The sequence below is a fragment of the Mobula birostris genome, chromosome 25 (genome assembly GCF_030028105.1).
Source record: "Mobula birostris isolate sMobBir1 chromosome 25, sMobBir1.hap1, whole genome shotgun sequence".
NCBI classification, from domain to species: Eukaryota; Metazoa; Chordata; class Chondrichthyes; order Myliobatiformes; family Myliobatidae; genus Mobula; species Mobula birostris.
Genome location: NC_092394.1, coordinates 17,372,406 through 17,385,610, shown reverse-complemented (window position 1 = coordinate 17,385,610; position 13,205 = coordinate 17,372,406). Strand labels below are relative to the sequence as shown.

At 41.0% G+C, this 13,205-nt stretch overlaps 1 protein-coding gene and 1 long non-coding RNA gene across 15 annotated transcripts in view; one reads left to right on the top strand and one right to left on the bottom strand.

Annotated features, from left to right (window-relative positions):
- The window catches only part of hnf1ba (HNF1 homeobox Ba), a 117,807-nt gene extending 106,396 nt beyond the window's left edge, over positions 1 to 11,411 (bottom strand). For 3 of the 9 annotated variants that reach the window (XM_072243690.1, XM_072243691.1, XM_072243693.1), the window contains exons 1-2: positions 7,473 to 8,166; positions 4,249 to 4,448 (exon numbers count right to left, since the gene is read on the bottom strand). In XM_072243690.1, coding sequence (XP_072099791.1) covers positions 4,249 to 4,448; positions 7,473 to 7,822 — 550 coding nt within the window. In that variant the 5' untranslated portion in view covers positions 7,823 to 8,166. Of the gene's footprint in view, positions 1 to 4,248; positions 4,449 to 5,563; positions 5,848 to 6,035; positions 6,074 to 7,472; positions 8,167 to 11,295 lie in introns of those variants that run through there. The other 6 variants (XM_072243694.1, XM_072243695.1, XM_072243696.1 and 3 more) reach the window with 4 other exon arrangements.
- Positions 8,260 to 12,792, top strand: LOC140187880 (uncharacterized). Of its 6 annotated transcripts, none has more exons than XR_011883166.1 (3): positions 8,260 to 8,406; positions 9,874 to 10,002; positions 11,998 to 12,792. It is a non-coding gene; the product is annotated as an uncharacterized lncRNA (long non-coding RNA). The 6 variants fall into 6 exon arrangements; XR_011883164.1 differs by having other exon boundaries at positions 9,871 to 10,002; XR_011883168.1 differs by lacking the exon at positions 8,260 to 8,406 and adding an exon at positions 9,405 to 9,572 and having other exon boundaries at positions 9,871 to 10,002.
- The last annotated feature ends 413 nt before the right edge of the window (positions 12,793 to 13,205 follow it).

Below are 13,205 nucleotides of genomic sequence, written 5' to 3'. Positions count from 1 at the left end.
GCTAAACAGGCTAAAGTCACTTCAATTTTACTTATTTATTTAGAGATACGGGGTGGAACAGGCCCAACGAGCCACACCTCCCAGCAGCCCACCTATTTAACCCTAGCCTAATCACAGGATAACTTACAACAACCAGTTAACCTGCTGACCTTCTTTGGGACGTGGGACAGAAGCCGGAACACCTGGAGGAAACCCACACAGTCACGGGGAGAACGTAGAAACTCCTTACAGACAGCGCCAGAGTTGAACTCCGCCGCCCGAGCTGTAACAGCATCACGCTGAGCGCTAAGCCACCTTGATGTAAAGATGCAAAGTGCTGTTTCAAAAGCACAGAGATATTTCTATTTACAAAAGGACTACCATATGGCAGATAGCTTGTTCCCCTCCACGATCCTTTTATTATTGAGCACCTAAATGTCTCTCGTACATTCAAGAGCTGGAACGTAACATTTCCACGCTGAATGGGTTAAAGTCATTAACCCATTTTGAATATAGATCTTGGTAATGGTGCCTAATGTCAAATCTATTTTATTGTAAAGCAAGGAAATGATGCATCATCATTTATTGACTCCACAAGATCAATCAGAGTGTAAAACATGGGAGTAAGGAAAAGGGAACATCAGGTAACAACATAGATCAGTACATTTACTCTCAGAATTGCCTGTCAATGCAATGATGTAGCCTTGATGGCTAAATGTTGTCAGAAACTAAACCTTGATGAGAAAGTTCTGTAATTGGAAAATGTATATGGATGTTTTTAGAAAACGGATCAATCCTGTAGAGTGATTAATATGCTCGAATGATTACTATAATCTGTAGTTTTTTTCTTTACTGATTTATCGTGGATGTTTAACTGTGAAATTGACATTATTATAACAAAATTTAATTGGCTCCTCAGATAGAAGTGAATCCCTAGGTCACGGAAAATATCAAACAAAGAACTGTCCAGCTCTTGGCTCCATCCCTCCCCCTCCTGTCTTCTCCTATCATTTCAGATCTCCCCCTCCCCCTCCTGTCTTCTCCTATCATTTCGGATCTCCCCCTCCCCCTCCCACTTTCAAAACTCTTACTAGCTCTTCTTTCAGTTAGTCCTGACAAAGGGTCTCGGCCCGAAAAGTCGACTGTACCTCTTCCTAGAGATGCTGCCTGGCCTGCTGCGTTCGCCAGCAACCTTGATGTGTGTTGCTTGAAACAAAGTTTGAAGATGTTTTCTCTGTTTCAATATTTTTTCATCTAACCATGGGGTAATATGTGAATTTCAACTACTTTCATCTTATATTTTATACTGAGAGCTACAGCATGCAGGAAGGAACATGCTGCATGCAAAAGTCTTAGGCACATATATTTATAGCTAGAGTACCTAAGACTTCTGCACAGTACTGTACTTGTCAACGTGGAACAGAGAGCCAGTTTGTAAATCTGGCAGAAGCAAAGGATGTTGGGAATGGAGAGGGTGGAGCTCCGTGGGAGGGTGTGGGACAGGTGGCAGAGAAGGTGGTGGTGTGGGTGTAGACACGCCCAGCCCTCAGCCGTCAGGCAAGGGCTTTTGATTCCAAACAATCAGTTTATTGCTCTTTACAGAATGTCTCTCTGGTGCTTCCCTCTCCCTCCCCTCTCCCTTCTCATTTTCCCAACCATGATTCCCCTCTCCCTGCCCCCTTCCCACTTCCAGTCCACAACAGAGACCCCTATCGGAATCAGATTTATCATCACTCTCATGTCATTAAATTTGTTTTTTGCAACAGCAGTACAGTGCAATACATAAAATTATGACAATACTGTGCAGAAGTCTTGGGCACCCTAGTTATATATATGTGCTTAAGACTTTGGCACAGTCTTGTATTCAAGTGGTATTAATGAAATTGTTGCTGGCTTCTCCTAACAGAAATCTAATATTGAGATATTGACCTAAATTGACTTCAGTTTTTTTATAAACCAGGGAAATTTTTAATACTAACCAAGAAATGCTATTCAAAAAATGAGAGCTTAATGTACATGGACACCAGTTACAGATAAACAATACCTTTGTAATACACACAAAATGCTGGAGGAATTCAGCAGGACAGTCAGCAGCTGAGGAAAGGAATAAACAGTCAATGTTTCGGTCGAGACTCTTCTTCAGGACTCGCTCGAAAACATCAGCTGTTTATTCCTTTCCACAGATGCTGCCTGACCTGCTGATTTCCTCCAGCGTTTTGTATCTGGATGTCCAGCATCTGCAGAATCTCTTGTGCTTAAAAGCACCTTTGACCCAATCATTGTTTATTCTTGTAAAAGGCAAGTCCAATTGTTCAAAATGCACTTTGTACAGAAGGTTGGGTCAGCTGTGAAGGGGCAAGTGTTTTAAAACCAAATAAACTAGAGGCAAATGACTCAGGAAATAGAGTGATGCTGGTGGTCATCTTTTAACATTGAACCCTTTTTTAAAATATTAGATCCAATGGATCTTTTTTATGGCGTCGTCTTAACTTCCAGGTGATATTTACAAATCAAATACCTGAAACTTAGTCTAGTAATCATTAGTGAGGGGTCACGTTCCTCTGCTGCCCCAGTCTCACCCAACCCCATAATAACCCAAGTAAGTTTGGGCCAGACATTATCTGTCTCCTTTCATAGTGTTATTTTTCTCAGCATAAGCAATCACAGTAAGAAGGGGCAGATGATACTCCACAGTTAAACAGTGCCATCTGAAATGTTTTTATATCATGTTGTTTCAGCTTCTTTGTCTATTTCAACATAAAATACAGACCCTGGATTTATGTTAGAGACTGTTCCACTTTCCCCACTGTGAATACTCTACACATTGCAACACAACAGTTTATTCATAACAAACCAACTACAGGTTTGCAAATACTTTGTTTTATCTTGAGCAGAGTCACTTAAGTGAGAGATAAAGTATTGGACAGTGTTTCTATTCTGTACCCCATGAAGTCAAACTTTTTTTGCCAGAGAAAGAGTGGCTGAGCTGTCACTTCAATAAATGAACCTGTCACAGTCAACTAATTAAGTGGATCCTACACATTTATTTGGAAGAATTATTGCTGAACTACGGAGTTTCAAATGATCATTGCTGTTAGTGATATTCCCTGTGTTATGATGGAGAGGCTGAAGTATACAAAGCATATTACACAGAACAGTTTACTGAACAATACAGATGAGCAGGGCCATAAGACTACTCAGCATTTCTTCCCCACTTCCAGTTGGCTCCTAAATGATTCAGGGTTTCTTCCGTTATGACTCAATCTAGGATCAATTCCTCTGTCCATCACTCTCTGCATGGTTAAAGACTCCCGGATCACATAGATAGCAGACTTAGGTGTCTTTTTTTTTAAAGAAGCTGGTGTCCTTTTATCCTGCAAGGGAAAACTGGATGTGTTTCTGAAGATGGGACAGAAGACAGTGGAGGGAGGACAGGACTTCCTAAAACCCAGCACAAAGGGACAAAATTATTGCACAGAAGACTTTATTCCATCATGTGCAGCACTTCCCTTCATTCTAATTACGCAGGCAAGCCAACAAGTTAAAACGGCAAAACTCCCAAGTTTTCCAGCATCTGTCAAATCATCACTGAAACCTTCCACAGAACAATTAGAGGTAATGATAGTATTTGTTTCTGAATGAATGGGAAAAATAATTCTAATCTCAGGGAACGAACCTGCAATGCAATATTGTGTTTTGGAGATCTGACCATTAAAAACCTGACTGGCACTCCATTCTGATAGTGAGAGAGGGCCGCACTGTCAGAATGGGCGTTCAGCTGAGCTCCTATCTACTCTCTTGGGTACATATGAGAGATGTAAACTATCCTTCAATGAATAGCGGGCCAGCTGCCCCAACTGTGATAGCCAGTACCTATCCTTCAATAAACTAATCTAGTCTTGTTCCCGTCTCCCTACATCACTGCAAAAATGGGTGTAAAGTTCTTTAGGAAGTCTGAAAGGCGGTGGAAAAGCGATTCCTTCATTTATGGGTGTGAAAAAAACACAAAACGCAAGAGATTCTGCAGGTGCTGAAAATCCAAAGCAAAATGCTGGAGGAACTCAGCAGATCAAGCAACATCTGACAGTCGACATTTCGAGTACAGACTCTTCATTGAGACTCTCTTCATGAAGGGTCTCGGACTGAAACGTCGATGTTAATTCCTCTCCTTAGAGATGTAAAAATAAATCACGTTGTATCCCGCAACTGGAAGCTAAACGGGTTACTCTGCAGTAGGAGTAAGTGAGCCTTTGAAGTGTGGACACTTACGTCTCTGAATCTCTTGCTGCTTCCTGATGTACCAGGTGTAGAGGGCGGCCCGTTTCTGGTTCTTCATCGGGGTGCCCTTGTTCAGATGCTGCGAGAGGTGAGACTGGTTCAGGCCCGTCACGTCCACCACCTCCCGTTGGGGGATGTTATGCTGCTGCATGTAGCCCTTGATCATCTTCGCCGCTCGCCACGGGTCCTCCCTACAGAGGGTCCAACAGACAGGTTACAATTTCAACAACTCTGTCAAAAGGCCGCTGCAGGGTCAAGCTGTAGAGTACAGTATTGAGTATTGAAACACCGCGACTTGGTTACACGCTCGCACATAGCAAAGGCCCGAGAGGAACAAACTATTTTTGTAATCGGAGTTGCCTAGAAAATGGTTCTTGATACAAGATCTCCATCAACGATGCTGGATGGTAGTCCAGCTGATATTGAGTTATGGGGCTGTTCAAAAGATGGGGGGAAGCAGGTCGGTTTCAATTCTTTTTTTCATCCAACTCAAACTAATGTCCCACACAGATTCCAACCAGATTAGAGACTGATTTTAAAGAGGGCGGGATATATTCAATTAGTGATACGCCTTTAGCAATTGTGACTCTGAAAGGGGATTCAGATCAGTTATTTTTTTACAGGCTAGGTTTCTCGTCGATAGGCTTGTGTCTACTGTTGAAACATGGTTGGTGGCTGTAGCTTACCCACTGAGGTCTTTCCACACCAAGACTCGAGCCGTTGGGCCCAGACGCACCTAATTTTTACTGAACTTTAATCAGCGTTTTGCTGCATTCTCCACCCACAACTCCTGTATCCCTGTGCAAGGGGAATAATTTTTATATCTCCCTGGAGAGGAGCGACTATTAACCCTTACCCCCACCCCACCCCCATACACACACCCCACCTTCCCTTCGCCTGGTATACTATTATTAAAATGTGGAGCAGCGTTCACGCTCCTTTCGAGCTTTTCACGTCGCGCCAGGCCGCAAATTCATCTCACGACATATGTCAGTGATAGTAAACCTGATTCTGATATTTAATGGAAAAAATTAAACGATTAAAACTTATCGTACCTCGTGTGTTACAGATGTAAAATTAGCTAATAAGCTTATTGAAAATTCTCTGCGTTTTCAAACAGACAGCGTGTGCTTTCCTCAATGCAATTATGAATGGTTTACCTGACGATTGCAGATTATTTTTACACATAATATTTAAATTTCATTTCGTTAAACTGATGAATTCGAACCGTGGAATGGCATTTTTTCAAAGAATGTGCTAAAAACAAGGATTAAAAACTTCTTCCTCATAAACTCGAAGCGCGCACCTTGTCACTGGGTTCATGTGCTTTTCAACAAGTACTTATGCCCGGTCAATGTACCACATCGACGCTTAAAAAATAAACAAATGATATGACAATTGAATTAAATAACAGTCATCAGTATAAAATAAAATACTTCAAATAGAAACGTGGTTATGAAGTTTGGACACTCCCGCCCGTTTAGATATGCCATGTGAATATACAGGGGTATGACACTACCGAAAGTTGAGTTGGGAACCTAATTAGCACTGGGTTGCAATGCGGTCCTTGTAACTGCATCCAACTCAAAATTGCCCCCGAGAATCATGTGGATTTATCCAGATTTACGCGGGTCATGATATAATATTCGGGACTGATCAACCATGGCGAGTCTCAGATCATACTTTGTAATTTCTCATGACTCGCAAACCCAAACAAGAGCTGTTTGCTCAGGAGAGTACGCGCGTCTGCAGTCAACGCTCTTTACAACTCGCCTTACCAATGAGTAACCAGGTTACCCATTCACCTAATCAGATGTGTGTTCCACTTTTCTGTACATTCGGGGTTGATCATTTATACTAAATTAATAGCGCTCTGCAGAAACGTCAGCGCACGTGTCCTACAATCTTGGACCATATTTATATTTACAAACTGCCACGAGACGATTAAAAGCCCTAGAGCCGTTTCTCGTCTTTCATTCAAATAGAAAGGAACAGTTTAAAAATAAACGTTTCAATGTTTTTGCCGTGCATTTTTACATGCACATTAAACAGATGTATCAATTACTCCATAAAAACAGATGAGTTATGCATATATTTTATAATATTATTACAAGCCTAAAGTCAGAAAATGTTCTAAACGAGGAAAGTTGCGCATTACCACAGTTTACACGCCGGTAATTAGCTCCGCGAGTATTAACACATCTCGGCGCATTTTTAACGAAAGCCTACTTTTTCCTCCGGGCTCTGAGATGACAGATCCACCCTAGATCCAAGGAGATCATTCTTCTTCACGGCCACCTTACACAGGTTAAGTAGTTAGCCAACGCTTAGAGGCCTCCTCTCCGAAAAAAAAAGTCAAAAACCTACGGTTTCGAAACAAGTCGTCCGAAATTAAGCGAATCTGACTGAACCTGAAATAATTCAGTATAAGCGAACACCAGAAACGAAGATGTCCTTTGCTAATAATGTAAGATTGCAAGGACACTCTGTGGGGTTTAACACTCAAGAGGGCAGTTTTCCGGATGGTCGATATTTTCTGTACTGTAGTTTAACCGCCCCGCTTTTAGATGTTGAAAGATCGGCCGACTTCAGCTCTAGATTTCTTCATGAACTTGTCTTGCTAACTGTCGCGAACTACAGTTATCATTTATTAATATTATTTCATATTAACGCTGCCTACAAGATGCCACAAACTTTTTGGCACTAGTGAAGCGAATCTCAACCCCTTACACAATTACAGTATTTTCTGGCCGAGAATTGTATTTAGTATTAGTTCATTGATGAAGTGGAAAACCGGCCCCTCGATACATTGTAAATACGATTTCAGATTCCCCACCCAGTTTACAGAATTACCCTGACAAAACCGGACAAATTGAGCTCAGCCTGGCCGCATGAAACTAACAAAATAACAGCATGAAACTGACAACCTGCCCAAATGACGCGCTTTAACACTTAGACCCTGCAAAACGACAGCAGAGTTGTTCCTTAACCTGGCCTTAGAAAAAGGCTACATGATTACAAATTGTAGCCGAGAGTCCCGATTTAAAACTGACAATGTCTCTCGTACATTTAGTTTATTTAACAGAAGCATTTGGTTGCTAGGACGTTGGAGAAAGCGGGTTCCTATTTTATTTAAATGAACGCTCATAACAACAGATTGCGCGGTTGTAACTCCATATTATTAAAGGAGAAGTAAAGCTGTTGGGACGGGTTACCTCAGCATTCTGTCCACCTCGGCTCTCTGTTCCGCCGCCTCCTCCGTGTTCAGAGACTCCAGTTCCTTGAGGATGGGAGGTGTGTCGTAATCCTCGCCGTCTTCCGAGCCCTCGTCCCCGGACAACTTGCCTTTGCCGTGCCCATTAGTCAGCGAGTGGAAGACGACCTTGGTCTCCGAACTCGCGCCGTTCATCTTCAACGGAGACACGGGCAGGGTCTCCAACTTCACCTCAAAGCTCGGGGAGGGTTCCAAATCTTCCAAAGCCTGAATCAGTACATCTTTGGATACTCCGGAGCTCAACAAGGCGCTCAAAAGCTCCTGTTGGAGAGATGTCAGTTTGGACACCATCTTTTAATTAAATCAAACTTTTTAGAAAATATATATGCGCACAGACCAATTGGATCCTTTGTAACCACTTTTTCCTCGTACATCAAAAAATATTTTTGAGAAATGGCAAAATATTTTTAAAAATCCAAAGAACCCGCTTCCTGGAGGCACCTTTTGCACTAAACTGCCATGATCATTCTTTGGGAACAGAATATAAGAATATGCAAATCGGCGGGAAGTCTTTGTGGGGGAAAAAAGTCTTAGCAATATGCAAATGCAGCGAGGCTGCGAGAGTGCGTGTTGGAGGAACCGCGACAATGCGAGCTGAGCTCGTTGTGTTTACATTTGAGACTGGCGCATTTTATTGGCCGCTATTTATCGATTAGTACCTACAAAACTCTGAACTTTGGACCGACTAAGAACAAAGTCCAGAGTCCGACACTGCGCCAGCCGTACGGATACTTTGCAAGCCGCGCTGTTGTTTTTTTTAAATTCCGCGTTAGAAAAATAATTATATTGAAAGAGAAACAGTTGAAAAATATACTGAGCTTTTTGACAGGAATTAACCCAACCCCTAAAGAAGGCCAGCAAGAAAAAAGAATGAAGTATGAAGTTAAAGGAAATAAATCTTTATAGTGTTGCTTTTACAGCCCTGCAAAAAAATGTAATATGCATCTCAATTGCAGACACAAGCTATTACCAAGTAGATAAAGCTTTGATTATAAGTGTTTAGAATAAGCAGCGAAACGGAATACGATCGAGGACGGGTGTTGGCGTGTTTTTTCGTGCCGTGTACGTAAGGGGTGGAAGGACCATTGAATTATTAAGTATTAATACTACAGGGCCCAAAACTGCCAGCAATATTCGAGAACGGCGGATTTAATTTATGCTTATTGGTTAATTTGTAATTCCTCGATCCAGATTATAATAATTAGACCCGGGTTTGAATCCTTTAACACGCTCTCGGGTGAAATTATTACGTTTCATAAATTTGTGTCGAATGCAGAAGACGGGGTTTGACCACGGATCGGGAGACAAGGGAGAACCGTAAGGTTACCGACACTGTCAGTCTCAGCTCCCAGATTTCCAGACTGTTGAGAGGTGTTAGAGCTGAACCGACCTAAAACGAAGGAAACGACTGGATAGCAATGTGAAATCGAATATGTTTGGTGTGGATGAAAAGATTTAAAAGCATAATGAAGTTGAAAGTTTGATTAAATTGGTACAATGTCATATAAACTGCGCCCCGCACCAGTAAATGCAACAAATAGGGAATGTGTCCACAATACTGATGGTCTCCCATAATGTTTAGTCCAAGCCTGATGCACCCATTGGTTTTAATTTTCAATTTCGTTTGTATCAAATCCGTGCCATCAGTCATCTTGAATCCGTAAATAAAATATTAAAATACCACACTACGAATAGGAGCATTATACGTCTCATAATTTCAGGTAAAATATATTTGACCTGAACTTCGTACTGAGTCTTTTTTCCCTAGTAATAATTCGCAACAAGTTGCTGAAACAATGTCCCTTCAGGAGGGCTCTAATGCCGCAGTGGGCCGCAGCAGGTTGTGGTGAGACTTTACAGCGGTTTTATTGCTCCTGCTCGCTCAGACAGCCGTCTTAGAATTTGTTTCGATAGGACAGGCTGCATTCGAGCACCACATTTAACCGGCCTCTTCGTGTACCAGCGAGAACTATTCCTGAAACCCGCACCGAGAGCGCTGGGACAAATGGCTACTTGTTGACAAGACACGTGCTCATATACGGTAGTGTTCGGGATAACATTTAATTCCCCGTGTAAATGCGCACAGCTTTAATCCTAGATCAATGTATAAGTAGTGTGTTGTTTAAAATAGAAGCGAAATTATATTTCATCTCATTGCCACGGCCCTCACCTGAAAACATGGAGGCCGTCACCTAAGTCTACCTACCAGAGGTAGCCGTCGCTGTAGACTTTTTTTTTACTTATCAATACTCTTTGTTCTCGGGTTTACAAATTATAAATACAATCAAGATCGATCTCGTTAAAATGATTAATTGATCTAAGATTATAATTTTTTAAAGCAGCGGATGTTTTCCACAAGGATGAATTTTTGGATACCTGCTGCAAACACCAAAGGGAAACTGATCGGAGTTCTCCCTGTCAAACTGAACATGCGACTCCGAATTAGACAAATTATAACATCCTGCTCTAAGGTATTTTCTTTGATTGCCGATTCACATTGCAATTAATAAGTTAGCTCTGTTTACTTCCAGAATTTGCTTTCTCTCTTTCGTTGCATTCTTTCTTACAAATGCTGAGAGTTTTGATGCAAAGCACGAGTTTTAATGAAAATGAACGCGTTGGGAGTTTTACTTTAGAAATCTAGTTTTCTCTCTGGGCAACAGATTGCTTTAATTTGTTAAGGAAAAGATGCCCATGGTTCATAAAAACAATGACCACGTTTTCTTCCTATAAATGATCACAGCAAATTTAGCTTAGAATAACTTACTCACCTTGAAGTTTCTAACGTAGGCTAACTTTGGACCTAGATGTTAAAAACTACAAATTTGTTAATAACTACAAATTCGAGCAAGCGACTACAATATAAGAAACTGCAATATTTTGTTATTTTATTTTTCATCTGAAATCAAAATATTTTACAATCTTTTCAGAAGGTAATAATAGGTTTGAGTTGGCGTATTTGTGAAGTGGAGACACTGTGACTATTTATGTATAAAGTCTTCATATATAACTCTGAACATCAAATTGTTTAGGATTTCCATACAAGAAAGTCCGTGGAATAAAAAAAATACATAAATGCAATACAACTAACAGAGAATCAATGAGAGTAGAAATGGGTCAGTGACATTTGCGGTTAAATCAATATTTTTGTGTACACGGCCCATTTCTGCACAGGAGGGACCTAGTATTTCATTGACACTAAAATGGTCCCACAGTGGAACTGTTGCACGAAGAATTGGGGAAAGTCCTCCGCCAAGAAGGGAAATATACGTGTGTTCCAGAAAAGAGAAACTGTCTTGTGATAAAAGCCACAGCCATTCTAAAGGTTGTTGTTTGATTAGAGGTCAACCGGATTAAAATTTAAATGTATTGTCTGTCCCGAGAATTTTTACTCTCCGCGCGCTAAACTAACACTTCTTAAGTGGATGGGATATGTGACAGGCACCTCTCTCTCCCAATATAACCACTCGGTTCCAAAGCTCTGCAGACTGGAGCATGCCTTTTGGGCTCTCAAGGGGAGGTTTATGCTGGTTCATCTCAGTGCATGTTTTGCCACCGTACGTCTATATTTAAGCTTGAAGGCTGCTTTCGTTCGGGGTCCACAAGACATTCCAATCCCGGCACATTTCGGACCCCTTCCAATCTTCCGCAGCCAACTATCCGTGGAGAGCGCGAAATACATAAAACTGACCGCAGTGGCGCCTTTCCCTGTCTGTTTTAGACTGTGTAACAGAAATACGCCCCAAACAAGTAAATTCAATCACCTTGTTCGATTATGGTCCAGCTGTAAATCCAAAAAGAAAAGTGCAATCGAATGAAATAAAATAATACCCTTAAATAAAAATAATTGTATTTTCGTCAGCATTGGATGCCAAACAAAACAACAGCCAAGCAAAGGATTGCTACTGGAAATACTTTAGATCTGCTATGTTTTGGTTTTCGCTGTTATGCACGAGATCCCGACAGAACATTCGCAACTTGGCAATACCTTCTGTAAACTTTACATCGATCAGTTCCGCGGGAAGTTTGCCAAAAGGACGCACAGGAAAAGTGACAGGAGAATGAAGACGCAACGAAAATAAATTCTATCAATGTTTCTCAAATGCCTGCCACAGTAAGCCAATTTTCCACAGAATTGGCCTTTTTTTTTGACAATTCGGCCGAACAAAGTGGAGACTTTGCCTTTAAACTAAGTTTTGACCCCTCGATGAATAATGCAGTTGCAGCATATGTAATCAATCTCCAGCGAGGAGAGACCCTGAATGGAACCCATTGTCACGGCAAAAGTTATCACTCTCGACAATCTTGTAACTTTCCAAGATAGCCCCACAACGTGTGCTGGAGAGTTGAGCTAATTCCTATGGATTATCTCGTTGATACCAATTATCCTTCTATAACATTTATTTTATAATGTTATAATATCTGTAACATTTATTTTATATAAAACATCTTCATCTTCGTTTCAGGGCGCTCTGTACACAGAATGGACGAATTTACCAACAGTTTTCCAAAGCGCATCTACAGCAACTCATCTTAAGTAAATAAAAAGTTCGTGAAATTGATTAAAGTCTGTTTGTAAATGCAAATTCCACATGTAATGTGTTGGTCTAAACAACGGGGCAGTTTATCCTTATTCCATCAGTCGATAATTTATCAACATAGCAATTACTTTATGAAAAGGGGTTCGAAATATAATTGCTTAAAGTGATTGCCACAATGAAACAGTTGTTCAATTAGGGAGGAGTTCGTGGGTTAATTTTGCAAATAGACGCCAGAATTCCAGCTTTAACCTCATTATTACCGATTGATCGAATGAGTTTATTGAAGGACTTCTCGCTGCCTACTAGACATTGCTGGGGACGAAGATGAGCCCAATCCAGATCGCGGAGCCAGAACAGAATTAATTCAAACAGGGGTGGAAAGCCCTGCTGTTGTAGAAGCGTTAAATGACATTGGAATCGCAGACTATTACAAGTGAATGTTTGCAACTTCTGCTGATTATTTTATTTTGGATGAACTAGTCAATTAATTTAAGGTTTTAATTGTTGGACATAGTATTTTTGAAATCGTAGCGGGGAGGATAAAGAACTCCGTTTAACGTGGAATTTTAATCCATAATATAATGGTCTGAAGCAGGGGTTAATCACCTGGGGTCCACGGGTCTCTGTCGATAGATTCCAGAGGGTCCGTAAATCTCGTACTTAATGCTTTAATAAAGAAGCACATATATCGCTGTATCAAAATTCTGTTTATTTTTATATTTTGATAGCTGTATTTCAATACGATAGGTTTATTTTGTTCTTATTCAGAAAGGGGTCCATAGGCATCACCGGACTGCCAAAGGGGTCCATGGTATAACAAAGGTGAAGATCTCTTCCCTGGTCTAAAAGGGCAGTATCAATGGGTTTAAGAAGTTTCTTCCCAGTCTGCTAACCTGTCGGCGGCCGTTCACGAAACACGTGGCCACTTCTATATCAGCTTGGGTAGTTAGAGAGAGCGGAATTAAGCCCAAATGTTCAAGATTGTTTAATGTCATTTCTAGTGCACGAGTGTAAAGGAGAACGAAATAATTGTTACTCCGGATCCGAATGCAGCACAAACAAACCACAATAAGGTAGAGAAAAAAAAACACAGTACGTATAAATACATGAGATAGATCACCTACAGAGATTGA